The sequence below is a fragment of the Heliangelus exortis genome, chromosome 21 (genome assembly GCF_036169615.1).
Source record: "Heliangelus exortis chromosome 21, bHelExo1.hap1, whole genome shotgun sequence".
In the NCBI taxonomy this organism is placed as follows: Eukaryota; Metazoa; Chordata; class Aves; order Apodiformes; family Trochilidae; genus Heliangelus; species Heliangelus exortis.
Window position 1 is genome coordinate 10,618,690 of NC_092442.1, and position 22,406 is coordinate 10,641,095.

Genomic DNA, 22,406 nt, shown 5'->3' on the forward strand with positions numbered 1-22,406 from the left:
GAATCATAATGGAAAGATGGATACCCTGTGTGTGCTGCATGCAATATTAAAGTACTAATGATGCAGTCAGTCTCTCTTAGCCCCAGTAACAAAGGAAAAAAATATGTTGCCCTTTCTGGGCAAAATTCTGCTCTGTGGAGTGGGCTCTGCCTGCCAGGAGGTGGCCAGTACCGTACCAGACCCCTACCCAGAGGGGTAGGTCAGGACAGCGGGTGCTCCAGTCTGTGGCAGAGCCCAGAGAATTGTTAATTTTTTGTGGTGCAGATGGTACCAAGGAGGTGTCCTCCCCTAGGCCTTTGTTTCTTAATTCTGGCTGAGCAGTTGTGATCTGGCTGTGCCTGCTTGGAAGGGGAGGAGAGATGTTTTTTTGCTTTGTTTTTGAGCCCAAATGTGTGAAATACCTCAGGGGCAAGTGAGAAAAGTTTAGGTGCTTCTGATAGGTATGAGCTTGGGTCCTTGGGGTGTTCTTCACCTTTGCTGAGATTCAAATGCTGCTTGTCACCTGTATCATGGTCCCTGGGGAGAAGGATGGGAGACCTCTGCTCCCACTGGCCATGGGCGCCCCCAGTGTTGGTCCCACTGATGTGGGGGCAAGGTGGGAGCTGCCTCCTGCTGCTCCTGGGCAGCTGGAATGGAGACAATTCTCTACAGCCATGTCCAGGTCCTGCCCTCCTGGGCTCAAAAATCCCAGGGGAGGAACATGCTTTAGTATAACTGTCACCCTGATGGGGTGTGACATGGGCATGCTGGGGTGATGGTGATCTGACTGTTGACCTCTGGTGAGAGGGAGCTCAGTCCTGCCCTGCTGTTTGTTCCCTGGCCCCCTCTGCTTCCCCATCACCTTCCACAGCCCCAGGACAGTGAGTTCATGTAAGGACTGAGGTAACAGAGCAAGATGCAGTAACTGGTGCTTCAGTGCAAGGGTGTCCAGATGGAGAGCTGGTTGTCTGCAGGGGCTGTCCGAGCTGTTTCTGGGTGATGCTTCCCAGAGCTGCCGTGGGTCCCTGCCCTGACCCCTCTGCCTGGGGGCTTTCCTAGGGCTGCCTTGAGGGCTCTTCTCATGCACTGCAGGGCTCAGCCGTGCGGGGAAGCTCCCTTCTTATTTCCAGGCGTGTAAATCCTGAGCAGCTCAGCAGAGCTGGGCAGAAATCAACTGGTGTGAGTGTAAGATAGACGTGACCTGGGGGAAGATGAAGCGAGAGGATAATGTCATGCTGCTGTTGATTCAGAGCTTGAACACAGAGCATGCTGGCTGGAAACAAGAGTGCTTCAAGGAAATGTCTGCTCAAAACATTTCACTTTACCTGCATTATGGCTTTCAGGCCTGTAGCATGCTTGCAATGTTTTGGCATATTTTCAAAATAATGTCCTTAGCAGCTCTGAAATGCAAAGGAATCATCTCCCTTTGAGGGGAGAGATGGCTGTGGGCAGAAAGAAAAGTAGGAGTTGAAATAGCCGGATTCCATGTTGGAATGATCCTGGTGGGTGACACCCCGCCATTAGGAGAAATGCCACATTTGCAGCATAAGGTTGTGAAAAGCCTGAGGCCACATCAGAGAAAAAAAAAAAAAAAAAAGGAAATGACTTTTTTTGTGGTGTTTGTGTGTGTGCATGCGCGGGGGCAGCAAGTGGGTGGCAGTGTCGTCCCCCCCGGCACAGCCCGTGCACACAGCAGGAAGCTGTTCTCCTGCGGGGTGCTGCCAGCTCCATCTCCTGTCCCACCATGGCCGGGGCCTCTCGGCAGCACCACGCCACCACCGTGTTCCAGAGAAAGCGCAGCGTCTCCTTCGGTGGCTACGGCTGGTGGGTGCCTTTCCTTTCCATCACCCCTCTCTGCTGGAGCTTTTCTCCCCTCTGTGGCTGTGGGAGGGTGCTGCTGTGCCCGGGGGAGCCCCTTGTGAGCTCCACAGGTGCTGCTGGGTGAAGGGGAACCTTGTGGTGGGCTCCCACGGGCCCACTGCCCACAGCAGTGTCTGGTGACTCTCCTTTCCCTGCTGCCTGCTCCTCCTGCGCCAGGCAGAGATGCCCACAGCCACCTTTGGCACGTGTGGACAGGGTCCACCTGGCTGGTGGTAGGTTCTCCCTGAGTTGTCCTTGTGCTGTCTGTCCTCGGCAGAGCACCACAGTGGCTGCCTGGAATTGCTTCTCGTGCTCCTGCCCTCCCAGATGTGTTGACCTATAGGGAAGTAGTTTAGGGAAATGGCAGTGTCTCCCCTGCCTGCCCTCTGTTTTCTCTCTCGAAGGGGTTTTAAGCCCTTTCCAGGTCTGTGGTTGTGATCAGGCCATCGGGACAGATGGCTGATGGGTGATGGCTGGCTGAAGCAGCAGAGGGGATGCTGAGTGACCGGGAGGGCTTGGGGCTGGGCTGGGATCTTCTCGAGAAGTTTGTCAAAGTCTTGTAGCAGGAGTTCGTGCCCTGCTGGAGCCAGGGCGTTTGTCTCGGCTGTTTGGTTTTGGGTTTTTTTTTTGTCTTTAGCCAAGGATGGTGAGGAAGCTCTCAGCTCCTTTGCAAGGGTTTGGCTGGTGGCCAAGGGGGGCTGGTGACTCGCTCCCGGGGTCCCTGGCTGGTGGCACCCCTCACTGTCCCATGTCACCCAGAGAGGAGCACATGCAGCAGGGCAACGGTGTTGCCAGCTGCAGCGTTGGAAGGAAGGGAAGGAAGGGCCCTGCGGCAGCCCCCAGCCCGCACCAGCACCTTGGGAGGGGCCGGCACACCCTTCCTCTGGGGACCGCGGGGGACTCTCATCCCCCCCCCGCCCCCCCGTCCTGCTGTCACACCGCGGCCTCTCCTCCCAGCCCCGCGCTGCAGCAGGAGCCGGGTTCAGTCGCTGTCCCGGGGCGGGGGCCGCGGTGCCACCACCCTTGGGCGTGGGGATGCCCGTGGAGCTGCACCCCCGCCCGTACCCCTGCTTGCTCTCCGGCTCCTGGTGCCCCCCCCGGCTCCCACTGCCACCATCTGCTATTCTGGTGGCAGCGGGGCAGCTGCCCCCGGGCTGGGGGGGGTTCGTTTCACACCTCACCGTGGGAGGGGACGCAGGGCAGGGTCTGACGAAGCGGTTCCAAACAACAGTCATACTGCAACTGCGGCTTCCCTCACTAAGGTTTTCTTTTTCGTACATGACTTTTGTTTGTTTGTTTGTTGGTTGGTTTTGCCTTTTTAATTTAAAAAAAAAAATTATTTATCACTCCGAGGACCCAATTGGCAGCGACTGTTTTCTCTTCCCACGGTGAAGGGTGCAGCTCCCCGCTCAGGCACCGGCCCTGCAGGAGCTGTCCCAGCCACCTGCTGTCCCCTGGCTCGCCCTTTTGCCCCTTTTGCCCCTTTTGCCCCTTTTGCCCCTTTTGCCCCTTTTGCCCCTTTTGCCCCTTTTGCCCCTTTTGCCCCTTTTGCCCCTTTTGCCCCTTTTGCCCCTTTTGCCCCTTTTGCCCCTTTTGCCCCTTTTGCCCCTTTTGCCCCTTTTGCCCCTTTTGCCCCTTTTGCCCCTTTTGCCCCTTTTGCCCCTTTTGCCCCTTTTGCCCCTTTTGCCCCTTTTGCCCCTTTTGCCCCTTTTGCCCCTTTTGCCCCTTTTGCCCCTTTTGCCCCTTTTGCCCCTTTTGCCCCTTTTGCCCCTTTTGCCCCTTTTGCCCCTTTTGCCCCTTTTGCCCCTTTTCCCCCTTTTCCCCCTTTTCCCCCTTTTCCCCTCCTTTTTTTTTTACTGATGTAGGATTAATTCTAAGTGGCAAATAACAAAGCATTTCCAATGACTGCCAAAAGACATCACTTTGCATTTTATAATGTTACTATGATTTGCATGAATTAATATGGCTTTAACCACAATGATTCTGTGGAGATAAGCACTTGTTAATAGTGCCAAATCAATCGGCGAAGACACCAGGGCCCCAGGCAAACTGGCTGGGGGTGGGAGCAATGGAGCTGCTCTGTGTTGGCTCTGGCCAGGGCTCTGGGAGTGGCTTTGGGCAGGTAAAGGGTAAGGCAGAGGCCGGTATGGAAACCCTGCACCTTGCTATATCCTTACTCCTCCCCTGCTCGACTGGGCTTCTCGTAATGCTGCAGGGTGGAGTTTGTGGGTTTGGTGTGATGCTCCTGGTGCATCGGGTCTGTCATCCTCAAATGTGTGTTTGTGGGAGGTGGCATCAGTGCTCAGGGCAGAGCCTGGACATGGGACGCGTTCTCCTCTGCTGCCCCACTCACCTCTGCTCTTCCAGGTGAGGAGGCAGCAGCTCTCCACTGCTCACCACCAGAAAATGGATTGGGGGGATTTAGCTTTACTTGTCACTGGGCTTTACTTTTGGGTTAAATTTTAGTTGATGTAATTTTCTGGACAAATATTTCAGTGGTGTTAGTGATGTCAGCTAGAAGTGATGGCTCCTCTGAGTGAGGGATGGTGGGTGTGCAGCAGCCCCCACCCCACTGGTGCTGCAGTAACACTACTCTGCTCTCTCCCCAGGATCGACAAGACGATGCTCGCCAGCCTGAAGATCAAGTGAGTACCTGCTCCAGCTTGTGTGGTGCTGTGGTGGCTTTGTGCATGGGGCGCTCTTACTGGTGGGGCTGTGTTCCTGTCCCAGCAGCAGGCTGGGACCTGCTGGACCTGTCCCTGCCATCAGGCTGTGCTGGGGCTGTGCCCCTGTGTCTCAAGGGTTTTCCATGGCGAGCACACACAGCTCTGGCTCTATCAGCGTAACCAGGGGCCAGCACAGAAATGTTCTGGGCAAGCCTCCTCTGAGCTCCAAGTAACATATATATGGGTAATGGCTCATGTGGCTTCCCTCTCTAATCATTAACTGTGCAAATTATTCATTAATGGAAGAGCGTATGGGAAGCCTTTGGGGAACCTGCCTGAGTGAGCCCGCAAATGCTCGTTGGAAATAGCACAAAAGCTGCTCATTGCTCAGGTTTTTGATGAACTAATGACAAGTTTAAATCAATGTTTACTGCTTTGGGGAGTGGAGAGAAGAGATTGTGGTAGAGTTTCCTTTTTCTATAGAGCTGAGAAGGATTTAACTACTCTTTGCATGATGCTGTACAGTGTGCCCTGTTTTTTTTCCAAGGCCCATGCAGCAGTTCTGCTGCAGAAATACCATTTAATCTCCTTTCCCCACCATGCCAGGCAATTAGTGCCATGCTTGGAGTTCTGTACCAGCTCCAGGGGGCACAGCGCTGTGGGGCACACTCCCATGCTCCTGCTCAGGTTGGGTCGAGGGCCAGGGGCCACATTTCTTACTCCATCCTTCCTGTCCCACTTTGCTCAGGGATTTGCTTAGGGCATTCGATAAGCATCTACTGGAGGTTTTTCATCCCTGCTATTTGCTGCTAGTGCTTTCTACAGCCTCATAATGCTTCTGGTTTGTGGACAGATTGCTTCGTTAAATGGTTCTGTAATTGGGGCCCAGCCAGAGCCACATTAGGTGTTTATAGAAGCTTTTAAAATAATAATTTAAAAAAACTTAAATTAAAAAAAAGCTTTTTTTAGCACCCTCTTATTATTGCTGCAGCCTTCTGGCGAAGGCACCAGGCATAGGCAATTTTCTTTGTCTGTGTAACTCATTAACAAAAAGACAAGCTGCTTTCCTTGCTTTGCAAGGAGCCCTTCCCAGAGCCTTGTGCTGCAAACATCAACCCTGACTGGCAGAAACCTGGCAGGGAGGGAGAGCGTGGGGCAGGGGAGCAGCCCCAAGCATCCTGGGGGCTTCTGGGGAGCTGTGTGTCCCAGCAGCCTCCTGAGTCCTGCTCAGGGCTGGCATTCGTTGTAACCAGGTGAGGTCTGTGTCTCCCTTTTTTTAAAATTTGGGTTTTATTAGTTCCTATGGTAATTGTCAATGTGTCTGAGGGCCTTGGAGAGAGCGAGTAGACACTGCTGAGTGGGGGTGTTCAGGAGGGAAGATGTGGGGCCAAACCTTCCTCTGATGGGTACAAACCCCTGGGGACCTTCATCCTCTGTCCAGCCAGGCTCAGGAATGAGCTGGTGGAGTGGTGTTCCAACATGGGAGCTTAGCCAGCCCTCTGCCTGCTGATGACTCCTTTGGGCTCTGGTTATTTTCTTCTTTGGTATCACCAGTGAATTGTACTGAGAAACCACACAGTATTTAAAAAGAAAAAAGTCCCTCCTTCAGCCAAAGAGTCACCTCTTGCTTTAGCCTTATAAAGCAAAAATAGCAATGACATAATTGTTCTTCTTGTGGAACAGAGGAGCCTTGTGCACCAATTACTGACAGTCGGTGTGTGTACAACTAAAATTCACATGAAAGAGCTTGTGATGCTGGTCTGGTGATGGGGATGGTGCTGGGAGATAACGGTGGGAAGAGGGAGATGAAAGATTTACTTGACCTTTGTAAAATGAGCTGTGTCCAGGCTTGAGGCTCTTTAATATTTGATGGTCCATAGCTGAGTTAATGGGAGGATGTGGGAATGATTTTTGCTTCTTGGTGGTAGCTGCGCTGACCGTTGCAATAACCTGGGAGGTTTGTGCTTGGGTCTTGTGAGGACAAGGTCTGGGGAGCAGATTGTGTCTACATACAGTCCTTTGATTTTAGAACCACCTTTTAAAACGGGAAATTGCATGCAAATGTATGTTTTGCAATCATACTTAAGCTGTAGCAACACATGCCCTGCACAGAAAGTGCTGTCAGAACTGTGGCAAAGCACCAAGTGGGGGCTGGCCAAGCCTCCCCTTTAACTGGTTTTATATCTGATTATCTGAGGGTGGTCTGAGCTGGGAGACCCTGGCCCCACAGCCACCCCTCTCCCTTGATGACAGTGCTGGTGTCGTTATATTCATTTTTACAGATGAGTGTGGGGCTCATCTAGTGACAGCAATTTTTTTTGACCCTTTCTCTGTCCCCCACCCAATTTTGTCACCCCACCCTCAATATTGTGAGGTTTTACTGGAAATTGAAGCCATGGGTGCTGGGTGGTGAGCTATACATCCCCCTACAAAGTGTATGCAGACCCAGGTGGCAGGATTTGATTCTTCTGTTCTGTGAGGAGAAGATGGGTATGTGTGAGAGTGTTTCCCATCCCTCCTCTACTTGCAGTGTGGATGCAGGGAGAGGTGTTGGTGGCTGAACCAGCTCCCCATCCCATCAATACCTCCAGGCCCCCAAATCACATCTGTTTTCTAGAGAGGAAAAACAACCTGGGAGGTGGCCTTAGACAGACCCTCTATGGGCAGCAATGACTTTCAGTGGGTGCAAGAGCTGTTCTTTTTTTTCTGAGGTGCTGTATGAATTTTAAGAAAAATTGGAAAGGGTCTGAGAAGTTTTGGTGAGGTCTTGCTGAGCAGAGGCACAGCTCGGAGAGGGCAGTGTCCCCTTGTCCTCACAGCCTGGCAGGGAGGATAGGGCAGGGCCTGCTTGAGGATTTACAAATCCCTCCCGTCCAACGTCTCCCCACTATCTGGGGTGCACAGGCAGGCACGTTTCCCTCTTTGGGGGCGGGTGGTTATCACCCAGAGACACCCAGCCCCACGCAGCATCCCTGCAGCACGTTTCACAGCCTGCCTGGGACGGAGGAAACTTCCCAGGAGGAGGAAGGTGCTGCCAGCCTGGAGGGCTGGGGTGTTTCTGCCATTCGCTCTGGTAAGCCTCATTGGTATAAAATTTTGGAGCAGGGGATCTGGCACAGCTCTGCTGGTACTCCCACCCTGGGAGACTTCCCTTGGGATTTGGCTAGGTGTGTTCCTCTCGGTGGCTTGCTGCAAGTATTTGGGTTTATTTGGGGGTTTATTCCCACAGAAACCCTGGCTGCAGAGCGGAGGGGGTGGGCTGGGATCCGGCGATGCCGACGCCACTTCCCGGCGACGGTGGAGGTGGCACCACGGCGCGTTCTGCTCCCATATGTTAAAACGTTGTTGTTGTTGCTGTCAAAACAGCGTTCACGTATTTAAAGCTAAACCATCCGCAATTACATCTGCCCAGAGGACTTAGCAACCCCACGTGGGTCTATTTTTAGATGTGCTTCAGCACTAATAAACTGCTGGTTTATGCATCTTCCCTCCTGCCATATTTCAGCCAGAACAGGAGCTGTGTGCAGGCAGCCGAGGGGCAGCTGCTGGGGAGGGCAGCAGCCTCCTGAGTACGGACTCTGCTGTGACAAGGGGACAGGGACACGGACACAGGGACACCGACACCGTCTGTGGGTGCATCCCGGCGGTGCCGAGGATGGGGCTGTCCAGGAGCTCACCCTCATCAGGGTCCCCAGCTGCTGGTAAGGGCCAGAGGTCTGGGGGGTGACTGCCTGCTTGGGTGTCACTCGCTGTCCCCAGCCAGGCCCTGTGATGGCCACCAAGCTGGCTGCCGTGTGGTAGGGTGGGTGAGTAGCCCTGTATCTGCTGAGCCCCAGACCAGGACAGGGAGCAGGGTCAAAGCCTGTGTTTTGCTCCTGGTGATAAATTTGTTAATTACTTCACTGCTCCTACCAGCTGTTGCTTTCTTTTCCTTCTAAGTCAGTGTGGTCCTGGTCTCCAGTGGTGACCGGTGCTGGTGTCACAGCAGTATCAGTGGCTGCTGGCTCTATGCCTGGTGCCAGCAGCTGCCCAGCAGCACCCTGGTGCCACAGCATGGTTTGATGCTAGCAGAGCCCATGGTCCCTGTTTGGAAGCAGCCCTCTCCATCTCTGGTGATTTATTCCCAGTGGGGCTGGTGACACTGCTTTTGTGCTGGGTTGGACCCACACAGTGTCAGACAACCTGACATCTTCCTGAGCCTGCTGTAAAAACCTGGCTGGCCTCAGACTCTCACCCAGCAGAGATGTGTAGAGGCTTGACAGGGACTTGAATAGGTCAGAGCTATCATGAAGCCCCTGTGCAGATGCAAAGGTCACTCCTTTCAGACACCATCCTTTCTCATTCCTCTCAAATGTTACTGGTGTCACACCAGGGACTGTGACAGCTCCTTCCTCCTACAAACATTTTGCTGTTATCCTCCCAAAAGAGAAGGCAGAACTCAACCCTCCCCTGAGATGCAGTGGGTTGTGTTGTTTGGTGACCCGGGGCCGATAGCCATCCCTGCTGCACTGGGGGCTTGGAAGCAGTGCAGGGTTTCCAGAAGGTCGTCACTGCAGCTCCAGGAACCCAGGGCAGTTGTGTTAATTAGCCAAGCAAACCAGGACGGGGCAATGTGCTGGCAGCCAGGAGAGTGAGAATGGGGTGTTAAGTACAGGATCAGACCTTCGGTCCATGTCTGCTCCTGAGAGTGCCAGTGCTCAGGGAGAAACTGAGGAACAGATACGTAAGTTGTGTCCTTTCATCTCAGGTGCTGTGTCAGTCCCCTCATGGTCTCTGCAGCCCAGGCTGGTGTGCAGAGCTTTCCCTGTTTGTGCCACAGAAGATACTGCCTTGCCCAGGGCTCTCCTGGCCATTGGTGAGGTGGCACCACACGAGGTGATGTGAGGAGGCAGGTGGTGGCTCTCTAGTTAACAACTGCATCAGCTTCTGTCTCTTTTTTCTGGACCAAGAGGCAGGGAAGATGCTCTGGAGTGACAGAAACCTCTTTCTCACTGTGATTGACTCCAGCACATTCCCTGTTGTAGGAATGTGTCACTGAGATAATAGTGTGTTAGCTCCACAAATTATATGTCTTTTACCACCCACATCAAACAAGGTGTCTGAGGGAGACAGGTGATGGAGACAGCATCCCACAATCTCTTTGTTGAGAGGATGAGGTTTAGGGATAACCCTGGGCTGGCCATGGGTCAGGATGACAGCCTCAGGGGTGGCCTGTGTCCTGCTGGGGGAGTGGGGAAAGAATGGAGTGGAGGAGGGTGCTGGTGGGTGTGTGGGGCATATGGCTGAGGGCACTGCACATCCTGGGCCTGGCTTCATTAGTGATGTTAATGACAAATGATGGCATTTAGTTCACTGATTTGTTAGCGAAGCTCAGAGGATCTGCTCCTGTTGTGAAGACTTATTTCCTCTGCTGATTTGATCCAATTTAATTGAATGCTGAAATCGTGGACCTCATCTCCTCAGAACGCTTGTGTTCACAGGGAAAAATGCCCCAAATTATCGAGAATACAGTTTCCATATAATTGTGCTGCTATCATAGCCATGACTACCTTGTGCTGTGTTAAACCATCAGAAATGATCTAGTCACCCAGGGAGCAAACTGGGAGGGCTGGTGCTGGCCCCCAACCTGGGGCTCAGGAAGGTGCTTTCTAAGAGCTTCTTCATCAAAGCTGAGCCTCTCTTGAGGCTGATAAGGGGGAAATTATTCCAAAATTTTAATTTTGAGAATCCCTTGAGAACCTATAGACAGACATGGAGAGGCATGGAAATAGAAACTTGTCAATGTGTGGAGGGCAGGGTATCTGTGTGAAGCAGGTCCTGCTGGCCAAGACCCCTGGCTTGACCCAGGTGGTTTTATACCCAACAGACCAGAGAACTGAACGTGCCTGTCTGCCCCCTGAGTGATGATCCCAGACCAAGGGGGTTCAGAAGGAGGGGTGCACATCCCACTCTCCAGCCCTGCTATGGGGCCACACCAGGAAAGGACAAGTGGATAATTTGCAGCTTGTCTAATTAAAGGGCTGTGATTCCCAAAGCTGCCCAGGGAAGATGGAGAAGGAACAGGCACTGAACGGGCCTGGCTGCTCACTGCTGCCTGGGGACAAGGTCCCAATGCAGGGCACTGAGGGATGGGTGCCCCTGGGGACCAGGAGCTTGGCCAGGAGCACACGGTGCTGGCTGCTGCTGGCCAGGGGACACAGCCAGTCCCCGTGGTGCAAAGCCCAGCAACTCTGATGCCTGAGCAAACAGCCATTTGTCCAGCCTCCTGCCAGGCTGCCAAGTGGGCAAATATTTGCTGCCTCCTTCTCTTAGCTGCTCAGCAGGAGGGCAGTGTGGATGCTGTGGCCTTTGATGACTTGGCCCCTTGGCTGTGGCTTTAGATGAGGGGTTTTTTTGTCTTTTTTTTTTTTTTTTTTTCAGATTTTCTGTTGGTCCAGCTGCCTGCTCTGCAGTGCCAGGGGGCTGCTGCCCACTCCTCACTGTGGCTGTGCAGATGGAGGGAGCAGAGGTCAGGGGTGTGACATGAGCCCCTCCCCACCTCCAGGGACACGGGGGCTTGGGCATGGGGTGCAGCTGGGACAGGGGCTGGGGCCACTGAACCCCTGATTGGCTTTGGGCTGTCTTTCCTGATCTCTTTGCATATTGAGGTCTCTTCCCTCTCAGAAAGGGTGCCCATGGGCACCATCTGGGCAGGGCTGGGGAGCTCCAACCCTCTGGGAACAGCTCCCAATACCTGCCTGAGCCTCACTCACTGCCTTCTGCAGCAAGAGGTCGTTTGCTCACCTGTTCATTCACTGCGGTGTTGGTTGCTTTCCCTGCTTATTTCCTGGGCAGGTTGATAATTGTGCTGGGGAGGTGAAGCATCATGGGCCACACTCAGCCCGGGGACAGGAAAAAGGTCGATGCTTGTGTGCACTTGTGATGGGCTCTGGGTGGGGGACAAGCCTGTTGTGTTGGCTCCCAGCTGAGCTGGGTAGATAAGTTTCTTTTTGCACATCACTCCCGTACTTCTGTTCAGCAGTGGCAGTCCTGGGGAGCTGCCAGGGTTTGGGCACTGTGGCACAGGGGAAACTTTGCTGGGGCAGGAGCCTGGAGAGCAGGATCTGCCTGCACCCTGGCACACATCACTCCCTTTCCATCTCTCCCTCTTCCCACCGTTCCCAATTGCTGAGGTGCTGAGATTGCTGCTGGCAAATCGTGCTTGGCTTATACTTTTTTGAGAGTCAGAAAACTTGCCTATTCTGCTCCTGCACTGCCTGCATGAGGATCTGGCTTCATGCTCCCCCCGTGTTTCCTCTGTGTCTTTCTGACCTAAACTGTAAAATAAATCCCTAATCAGGTTACTTGGGGCTGGATGTAACATGATCTAAAGCTCTAGTTCCCATGATGCCTCTCTAAAAACTGGATGTGCTCTCATCCTCTTCCTGCAGCACTGCTGGAAATGCTGTCATCACTTTCTCCCTGGTCTGCAACCTCCCAAGTCCTTTTCTCACACCAGGGGAATGGGAATGTGACTGCTCCTTTGCAGAGAACTGATTTCTATTTTTGTCTTTTCAGCATGTGATGATGAGGCTCCTTTTGTACCTTTCAGGTTCCTGGCACTGGGACTGCTGTCCCCTGTCCTAGCAACCTCCCCAGGCAGTGTGGGTGCCTGTGCCCAGCCATGTCCCCTTGGGTGGGCCCTTGGCAGTGGAGAGGGGTCCTAGGGCAGTGGGACTGGGCTGGCTGTGCCTGGCCATGGGACGTGACTGGCTTGTGCATTTCTGTCTCTCATGAGCAGGGGGAACCAGGCTCAGGATTGAGTGGTGGGCCCTGGGGGTCTCCATGGTCAAGTGTGCCCATGGGCAGCTTGGGATGGTCAATGGGCTCCTCACCTATGGGTGAGTTAATCTTCCTGCAGCATTATATAAAATGGCAAAGTTATCCCATAAATATACAGCTTCTTATTAATATTCACCTAAATAAGGGGTGATGGCTTCATCTTGTCACAATCTGGTATTTTCAGATTCTTATTCCTCAGCAGAGTGTCCAGAAGAAAATGCCAGGCTTTGCATAAAGGAGCCACCCCCCAGGTGACTGATCACTCACAGCATGTCCTTGTCCTTACCTGCACTGAGCTCCATCCAGCCCCTCAGACTCCTTTTCCAGTCAGCTGCAAACTGTTTTCTCTGAAGGAAAAATGCAAGGGCATTTTTAGAGAGATATTTATTTCCTCATAAAACAGGGGCAGCTGCCCTACTCAGAGGTAATTTAGTCATTGCAGAAGGTACAGAGAATTTTTAAAGGAAGGATGGAGACTGAGGAGCCCAGAAATGCTGGCAGAGAGAGGGAAGGAGAGACCTGCATGGTCTCTGGTCCAGGCTTCCTCTGGTCCAGAAACTGATCACAGTGCAGGCTCATTTGCTGTATTTGGGTAGAGAAAAAAAAATATGGCTGAGTGTGTCTGCTTAAAGTGACTCTCTATTTTCAAATATAAGAGAAATGAACATCTTTAAAAATCAATACAAAGTCACTTCAGCATAAAACAAGAGGAGATTAATACTTAACTTGTCTGGAAAAAGGGAAGAGAGAATGTGGAGAATGTCTCCAGAGAGGGAGACTCAATGAAATTTGAAGCTGCCTGTTTAATGTGAGAGGTAAAATGTTTAAAATTAAACCCCTCCCCCTCCATTAACTGGAAGCTAATGAGGTGCTGGCAGATCAGTGTAATTTGGCATGGAAATGGGTTCCAATTTTTTTTTTTTTTTTTTTTTCCTCCTGTGCCTGAGAAATTCGTTAAACTAACTGCTGGTTTCTGCTTTAGTGGAAGCAGACAGGTATTTTCCGCAAGAACAAAGGGGTTTGTTGGTCCAGCACAAACCTGAGTGAAAGGCTCTGCAGTGCATGTTGAGCACTGCTCCTTGCCAGCCAGGGTGCAGGAAGCACCCAGGTTGCAGAGTCCTTAATGTGGTGTGTGGACAAAAATATCAGTGCACGTGTTTTGGTCTGACTTACAGCAGAATCCATAAAGAGCTTGCAGTGATGAGGAGAGGATCGCTGGGTTTAAAGAATTTGTGCAATTAGCGACTGTGATGAAACACTTCGGTAGAAAAGGTTTTGTTGATCACCTTGAGCACTGTGGGCAGAGGGGTGACAGGTGGGGTGGGGGTGGCAGGCAGGAGGCAGTGACAGTGGCTGCTCCATGCCAGATGTGCTCTGTGGCCTTTATGAGCTGCTTTCTCCCGAACAAACACTTTTATGGTGGACTTTGCGAGGAGAGCCCCAGGGGATGTTAATGATTGACCGCCCCATCCTGGGTGCGCAGCCGCTACAGCCCCGTGCCTGGTGGCGTCCCCTGGCCGAAGACCTGATCCCAGCACAGCCCGGGGAGCACCTCCCTGTGTTTGCCCAGAGGATGCAGTAGTATTATTCCAACTTCTTTGAGGCTGGCTGCAGGGATTGGAGGAGCGCTGGTGGGCTTTGGTCAGGCGCCGATGTGTAGGGCTGGGGGTTTGCTTCGTGTTCTCAGGCATGGGTGGTGTGTTCATCATCCCTCTAGCTAGGAACCTTCCCAAAATGCTGTAGCTAGTCTTGTGTCTGATTCCCGTGAAAATTAAACTCGCAGAGGAGGAAGGTGAGACTGGGGGGGGGGGGGGGGAAGAGAGCCCCGGGTGTTTTATCACCATAGCAACAGAGACTTCCAGGGAAAGGTGCTGAGGTTGTGAAGTAGATCATTTACAGTTTACTTAAAGAATAAAAAAAAATAAATCCTGAAGCAAGTTGTGTGCCAGCTCCCTCGGGTGAGAGGCGAGCTGAAGGGCTCGGGCCGTCCCGCTGCTCCCAGGAGGAGTGATGTCCATCCCTGGCACAGGCACCATGGGTGCCAGCCTTGTCCCTGCTTGGAGCTGTCCCACATGGGGAAGGGTTGACTCATGCCCGGGAAAGGCAGAACACAACATTTGCAAGGCAGGAAAAAAATTCCTTCCCTCGGGTTTTATGGGGGCAGTCATGTAGCTTTGCCCCTTGGAAGGACCCGGTATATGGGTGATGTCGGCAGAGTCAGCAGCTTTGGAGGGGTTTGACGGACGTGTAGATGTGGCGCTGAGGGACACTGGTGATGATCTTCATGGTCTTTCCACCTGACCCACCCCGACACCCTCCTCCCCCGTGGTTCCGTGTTTTAGCCAGACTCGGTAGCGCGGGGTTTCAGCCGAAATGATTCTGTGATCGCAGCATCAGCGGTGACAGCACGGGAGCGGTGGTACCACGGGACCGCCGTCACCGCACACGGGTCCCTGCTCGGCGGATGCGCTCAGGGCCCGGTGGGGGCGGCAGCGGGGGGACGGAGAACGCAGCCTGCTCCTGGCCTGCCCATCCCTGCCCGTCCTGCCCGCCCCTGCCCGCAAATCGCGCGCTGTCGGGAGCGCGCGGGGCGTCGGGAGCGCGGAGGAGGCGGACAGCCCCCGGCAGCTCCCGGGCAGCCCCCGCAGCCGCGTCCGCGGCAATGTCCCGGTCGGGCGGTGGGCTGCGGTCGCGGCGGGCGGGGATCCGAGCGGCCGTGGTGCTGATCGGGCTGCTGCACCGCTCCCGCAAGCAGAGCAAGGAGAAGCGGTGAGTGAGGCGGCACCGGCACCGATCCGCCCGGGCTGCCAGGGGAACGGCGGGGCGGGAGATCCCGGAGCACACACGGGGAAACGCGACCTGCTGCGGGGCGTAGGTGCGGGCAAGGGTTAAGCCTCAAGTTCTCCGGGGGTATCTCCGAACCGTCCGTCCTCCCATACCGGATCGGAGTGGGAGGGACCCGGTGCCGCCGTGTCCCGCAGCGCTGCCGCCCCGCAGCCTCGTCCCCCCGCCGGGAACAGCTGACGAACGGTTTCATCTTTCACCGCGGGCTGTACTTCGTGTTCAACTCGGTGCTGGGAGGGCACGGGCTGTTCACAGCACCGTCTGCTCTGCCCGGAGCTGCTGCTTGCTCTGGGGATTGACCCCGCTCTGATTTATGCTGCGCCTCCTTGGTCAGGGAGTTCTCTCTCCTCCAGGACTGTGCTGCTCTGGCAACTTTGTTGGTAAAAATAGGAAGAAATATGCACCCAAACCTCGGAGGCGTGCATGCCTCTAGTGCGGGGTGGAAGCGACACGGGCACTGCTGTGGATTGGGAGGGATTTTTTTTTGTTGGTTTGATTTGTGATTTTGTACCGAAGTCACAGGAATGAAGGGCTGATTTGTTTGGAATCTTTATTGTAAAGTATCCCCCCACCCCCAGTCTGTGAGCCTGAGGAGTCAGACGATTGGGGAAGAAGCTTTAGTTCTTTGCCCACCCACAGTCTTGGTCTGTACCAGTTTTTTGCTTCTTTGCCTTGGACGAGTGGTGCCCTGGAGATCAGAAGTACAGTGATGCTGTTATGGCTTAGTCAGGGCTTTCCTGTCCAGTTCAGGTGTTGCTCTTGCTTTTTCTTCCCATTAGGTAGCTCATCAAAGAAAATAATTAGAAAAAAAAACAACCCACAGGTCCTGATGATCCTGACTAAACAGCAGGGGTGGATGGATGCTCCCCTGGGCTGAGCTGTGCCACTGCTGTGATCGCTGTCCTCCTCACCCCCCAGGTGGGCTGTGGGGTAGGGGGGCTGTGTTGAAGTGCCCCAGTGGGCTCTGCTGTTCTCATCCCCACAGTTGTCCCTTGTATTTTTTCTTGTTTAGCCCAGGCCTGCCTCTGCCATAGCTCTGCCCGTGGCTCCAACTATGGCCCAGCTTGTTTTGGAGGGGCTGGCTGGAAGGGGGGGAGATTCAGGGACTCTGTGCCCCTCTCAGCACTCTGTGGTCCAGAGCCTCTTCTCCCACTTTCATGTGCTGTGCGTGTGGAGTTTCTGAATAGGGGAGTGGTCTGTGCTGCTGGTCGAGGCCCAAAAGCTTCTCTGAACATCATCCCTGTTGTAACTTGTTGGCCACCCTGTCTGTGTCTCAGAACGTGGTGGGGAGGAAGAGATGTCTTCTCCAGCCACACCAAGCCAGGCTTTCCCAAAGAGTCAGCTTTCCCCTAGGTACCAGATTTCTATGAATGAGCTCAGCATGACACTTGAGCGCTGGGGAGCAGTCTGGCTCTGAACTCTTACAGTAATCTGGACAGTAATGTGTGAGTCTAGTGTTGTTTCTTTATTTTTTTTCCCCTTCATCGTGTTGAGCACAAACCCTCTCAGTGTAATTCTTGTTGCGGGGTTTACTGAGGACAAGGAGAGTCACGCAGACATCTTGAGGGAAGAACAGCACCCTGAGGAGAATTTTTCCTGTCTGATGTGGACTGAGGACCCTCCACAGGAGCGATTGCAACAATTCAAGCAGTGCTTTACGGTGGCTGCTTCATCTTATGCAAGCTGCCAGGGCCATCAAAGTGACATAATCTGCAGGAAAAGGAAGGGACTGCTAGCGGCATCATCAAAAGGGACTCTGTTCCTCCACCTGCTCCTGTTTTCTTTTTTTCCTCCTACATTCAGTCTTTGTTCCATGTCTGTGATTGAATTTTGCTTTACATGAGCCATATGCAAGCCTGGCAGGATTGGTGGCAGCTGCAGAGTCCCTAGTGGCCCATGTCCCTTTCTCGTTAGCAACCCAGCAAAGTGCAGCCCCACAAATGGACTTCCCCAAGCTCCCCTCACTGAGCTGGGGTGATGCTCACCCCCTCTCCTCCACCTGCAGTCAGTCTTTCTGGACCTGTCCTCATGATGAAGGGGACAGCAGTGTCCAGCACCAGGGCTTGGGGCCTGGCCCCTGCCACTGCTATGGGCTTGGTCTCTTTCTGACTCTGATTCTGTTCCAGGAACCTAGGATTTGGGACTGGATATTTGTCTCTGAATTCCTTTTTCTGAACATTCCATGTGCAAGCCCAGTGATGCTGTGGTGGAGGGTGCCTTAGGGTGGGGGCACTTCTCTGGTTGCTCTTTGGTTTTGGGTATGGTATGAGGCAGCTGGGAACAAGGAAAATGTCTTTGATTGCTGATGTCAGTCCAGTGAGGGCTGCTCATGGGCAGCCTGTCTCCTGGAGCCACTGAGTGGAGTCTTTATAGTGCTGAAGTCAGTTTCAAACCCCTGTTTGTTCTGGTGGGACTGTCACTGGGGCAGGTACCCCAGCAGGGTCAGGGTCCCTCCTCCCTGCACCATCAGCTCTGCCCATGGTTGCAGATGTTGGCTTCTGGGAACCATTCTCTGCAACTTGCAAGTTATTGAATCAGCTCAGAACTAGCTGCCCAAGGCTCACTGGCTCACCTGTGTCAGGAATCACATCAGATGAGCCTTCTGCTCTGAGAACATTCCTGAGAGCCTTGGCTGGTTTACCCAAATGGTGTGGGAAATCACCACTTTCTCCCTGCTCCTGCAAGGGAGAGCAGGCAGAAAAATTGGTAAATGATAGGAACCTTCTTTCCACCTTTACTTGTACACCAAGCTTCCCTCTCCCATCCAGGCTACACAGAGGGAGACCGTGTCCAGTTGGGAAGCAGCAGTGTCTGTGGAGGTGCAGGCAAAGCAGGAGCCAGCTCCCCACTGTCCCCTGGCACAGTGGGCAGTACGTGGTGCCGTAGTGGCCCACAGGGACAGCCCTGGCAGCAGTGCCTGCATGAGTGCAGGACACTCCTGACAGTTCCAAACAATATTTATTATCTGTGCAGGGGAATAATTAAAGCCAAACTCAGTGGAAGTTAAATGTCACTTTGCTCTGAGCCAGGCTTTGGTTCCCTCTGGTATGGGCTGTGCCGCCAGGGAGCCTGTGTGTGTGCAGGGGTGCAGACTGGCAATTTGCAAATAATTTATTGCAACAAATCTAGATCAGAATGTGCTGTGCTTTCTCTTTGCTGACTCTCAGGCTTCAGTGCAAGAAGGTAACACTTCGGGGTAGGGCCAGCCTGAGCACACGCCATGACGAGGTAAAGCTGTTTATGAGGGCGGGGGTTTCACGGTGGGGGCTCTGCAGCAGTGCAGGGGGAGGGTGTCTGAGGGGTTGTCTGGGGGGTGTCTGAGGAGCCCCAGGCTGGCATGGCAGTTGGAGCCCTGCAGCAGGCTGTGTCCTCTGCAGACGTCCTCCCAGGATGAGTGATGATGCAGCGAGATCTTTCCTGCCTGCTGTCCGCTGCAAAGCTGTGCAAAGGCAGGATAAGGTGCTGCCTTCAGGCACTAGCTGCACATTTCCAAGTGTGAAACTTCTGCCAGGTGCCCTTGTCTCTGTTACAAGAAAATCACGTGGGTTTTGTTGGTTTTTTTGCAGTTTGTGAGCAGCTGGATGATGGCTCCTGGCTGCCTCTGCACCAGTGCCAGGAGCTGAATCCCAGTGTGTGCTGTGGGTCCCAGTGTCTGTGCAGGACCTGCCAGTGGGGAGCAGCATGAAGGGAGGGTAAGAGGCAAGGAGCCTGGGCCCTACTCCCACCCCTGGGACAACTTCAGGCACTGGGCATTGAATATTAAAAAAAATAAAAAGGGAGCAGCTGGCAAGGTGATGTTCATCAAGGACAGAAAAATTATGAGTCCAAAAATAGAGGCTGTTAATTTATGGAGTAATCTTTGCTGTCCTTCCCAAGGATGCAGCATCTAGACAAGCTGAACCTGTTGCTGCAAGAGTTTTGCACCTCCTTAGGCTAGGTTTGATCTCAGAATTAACCATAGGCACACAGGTAACCTGCCATGCTCCGAGTTCAATTTACAGAGCACAACAAAAGGCAGAGCCAGCCACTTAGTGTGGAACCCTTTACCGTGTCAGGTAATAGGTTGACATCTCCTCTTCCCATGTGTAATTTATATGAATGTACCATGTCAATTTAGAGCCTGCCTGGTAAATCAGAGGAACAAAACAAGAAGGTGGGACACATTAGAAGTTCTCATTAGGCGTTGGGCTGAAGAGGTGGGAGGGCAGCCTGCTCTGGGAGACAGCTCTTCCTGCTGCCCTTCCCCACCCTGTCCTTTCCCTACTCCTTGATTGCCTTCTGGTGTTGTGGCAGCAGACAGGTTGCTCAGGCAGGAGCCGTGTTTTCCTCTTGGCTGCCCCATCCTGGTGGAGGACTCAGGGAAGAGCTGATGTCGTTTTGGGAAGGTCAACCCCGAGCTTGCAAAGCCCGTCCTGCGGGTTGGAAGCAGGGATGCTCACCCGCTGCCTCCCCTGGCCAGTTACTGGCTTTGCAGGAAACCCTGGGGGCGCTGAATGTCCTGACAGTGGGTGGGAGATGGGTGCTGGGGCTGCAGGGAGCTGCACAGTGTCCCCCAGTCCTTGCTGGAGTGAACACTGGGGACCTTTGCTGTGGTTTGGGCTCTGCAGACTCTGTAGTTGGTATCAGGCAGGGATGGGGTGACAGTAGGGATGCAGTGACAGCGGGGGGCCTGCACTGTGGGAGTGTGGCACAAGTGCCCATGTGCTCTGGCGTTGTCATCATGGGAGATCCCACAGGGCTGCTTCTCCATGCAAGCAGACAGGGGCTAAAGGCATGCTAATCTCCCTCATGATTCATTTATTGTCCCATGAGGGTAACTTGTTTGGGAATCAGGCCGATGGCCCTTGACCTTTAGCTGAAACTGAATCGTTGGAGTCTGTGGCTGCAGATCAGTGTAGCATATTTCCAGTGCAGGGACACAGTTCTAAGTGGTGGCTGGTGAATGGGTTTGCTTTGCTCTCCCCAGAATTGCAGGAGCAGTTCCAGGAGTTTGGGCCCAAAGAAGCCATCAGCATGTGACAGAGGGACATATTGTTACGTTGTGTGAGTGATTTTATAATACTTACAATATGATGCTATGGCAACCTGCTACAAAACCCAGATCAAATCACATTATTTGTGTGCATCCCTGTAACTTTAATCTTTGCAAAGTCTGATACATTTTGTGCCTTTGAGGCCACTGTGCAGATTAGTGCAATCAGGCAGAGCTCAGGGTTCAAAGCGAGGAGAGCAGAGGATGAGTGGTTTGCTCCAGATCAGGCTGTGCTTTAGCGTCCTAGAAAGTCAAAGAGCAAACAGTAAAAATCTGTCATCCTCGGCAGTTTTTCAGCAGTGGAGTGACAGTGAGTTTGTGGAGAGGAGGAAGGGAGGGAGCTTGACAAACAATATGGGCAGGCAGGACATTAATTTTGCCCATACAACTGTCCCAGTGCTTTGATTCATTTCTTGTACTGAAAAGCTGGAAGATGCAAAGAGTTTAAATGAGATATGAATGTGTGAGGCACCCACTGCCTGCACACCCAGGACTCCAGGGAAGGCAATCAGCAGTTAATTACAAGTACCAGAGGGTCTGGTCTGCTGGGTCCCAGAGGACTGTGAGCTGGGTCCTCATGTGCTGGCAGCTGATCTCACCTATGTCACCCTGCCCCATGCCATGCTGAGCCCTCATGTCCCACCTGGGCTGGTCTCATGCCTGCAGGACAGATTTACGGATTTGATCTCCAGCCTTGAATTTCCCCTGACATCCATCCACTGTTCCCCTGGCTGCAGCTGGAGTCCATTAATTCTTGTTCCTTAGTCAATGACTAATGAGAACTATTGATCTACATCCCCTTCGTCCCTTCCTTCCCTTGGTGACAGGCTCTGCAGCTCCATGTGTGCAGCATGTTTTCAGCTCAGGCTGACAGCTGGCAGCCCCCCCCAGCAGACCCAACCGTGCCGGGGCGACATGGCTCCAAGGCACTGCTGGCTCCAGCTGCTCTCCACAGCTCTGCTGGGAAACCAGCCCACAGAGGGGGAAAGATGCCAAATCCCAGCTGAGGCCATCCAGGGGGCTGTGTGCCTCATCTGTCCCTGCAGTGTCCCCACAGTGCACAGCACTGCTGAGGAGGGTCTGCAGGAACCTGAACCTCCCCTCCTCCCCCCCTGACCAGCTCATGGTTGTTACCCCCTTGGTAGCAAGGGATGGGGTGCTGTGGCTGTGCCTATGGCACAGGCAGGTGGTGCAGGAGGCTGGGTGCACACTCTGGCAAGATCTGGGGGCACCAGTGCCTGGTTGCAATGCATACTGTGCTGTGCCATCCTGGGGCGGGCTGCCATGGGAACCAAACCTCATTACTGTGAGATAAACAGTTGGACATGTTGGCCCGGATTCTGCAGGACTAACCTGGCAGGGATGAGAGGAAACTAAATTAAATCTCAGATTTTCTGACTTCCAGAGTAGCATCTGGCAGTACTGTGGTGACTGATGGTGTGGTTGTCTGCCTGGGAAGCTGTTGGTGTAACAGAGACATGGGGTATTTGGATCTAGATAATCAATGGAGGGCTGAGGTTGTGCCTTTTCAGGGTTTAGGGGGGTTTATGAAGGGCTTTTGTGGCAGGTCTGTGGCATGGTGGCTGTTCCCCAGTTTCCTGGGGTCTCTTATTCTCACTGTGCCTCTTGCTGTCTCTGAATTACATGTCTGAGCCAGGTGCCCTGTTAGCCAAGGGGCCCTCAGCTGGGCCCTGCCAACCCCACACCAGGTTGCCCCTGGATGTCATGCCTGAGTATGCATGGGGTACTTCAGATAGCTTTTACCATCTTTTTAGCTGACTGTCTGGTTTTTTCTCAGATTCAAGACATTATTTTAGAGGCAGCCTGGGTGCCTACAGCTTTGCCAAAGAAGATAAGCCCTTATCTCCTGCCTGTCACTCTGCCTCGATGCATGGGAGATGCTGACACACCTGCGTTTGGTCTTTCAGGAAACAGGAGCTGATGAACAGCACGGATGTGACAGTCCCGGAGCGGCCACTGTCCCCCCCTCTCACCGCCCCGCCGACCATGAAGGTGAGCGTGCAGGTGATGCTGTGCCAGGCAGTGCCATGCTGGCAATGCCGTGGGTGTGTGGTCCAGCCGAGGTGCCGGGTTTGGAAACCGAAGTTGGCGAGGAGCAGCACTTCCAACGCAGCGGCTGTACGGATCCGGGCTGTTCCCGTGGGTGGTTTCTGGAGCTCAGCCGGCAGCGGGCCCCATCCTGC

The 22,406-nt window shown here is 53.5% G+C and overlaps 1 protein-coding gene across 10 annotated transcripts in view; it reads left to right on the forward strand.

The window, feature by feature from the left end:
* The window catches only part of RAP1GAP2 (RAP1 GTPase activating protein 2), a 47,597-nt gene that overhangs the window by 7,493 nt on the left and 17,698 nt on the right, over nt 1-22,406 (forward strand). The window contains exons 1-3 of one of the 10 annotated variants that reach the window (XM_071764971.1): nt 1,656-1,803; nt 4,449-4,484; nt 22,131-22,227. In XM_071764971.1, the coding sequence (XP_071621072.1) occupies nt 1,724-1,803; nt 4,449-4,484; nt 22,131-22,227 (213 nt within the window). In that variant the 5' untranslated portion in view covers nt 1,656-1,723. Of the gene's footprint in view, nt 1-1,655; nt 1,804-4,448; nt 4,485-7,465; nt 7,579-13,951; nt 13,968-14,689; nt 15,096-20,097; nt 20,214-22,130; nt 22,228-22,406 lie in introns of those variants that run through there. The other 9 variants (XM_071764972.1, XM_071764979.1, XM_071764970.1 and 6 more) reach the window with 9 other exon arrangements.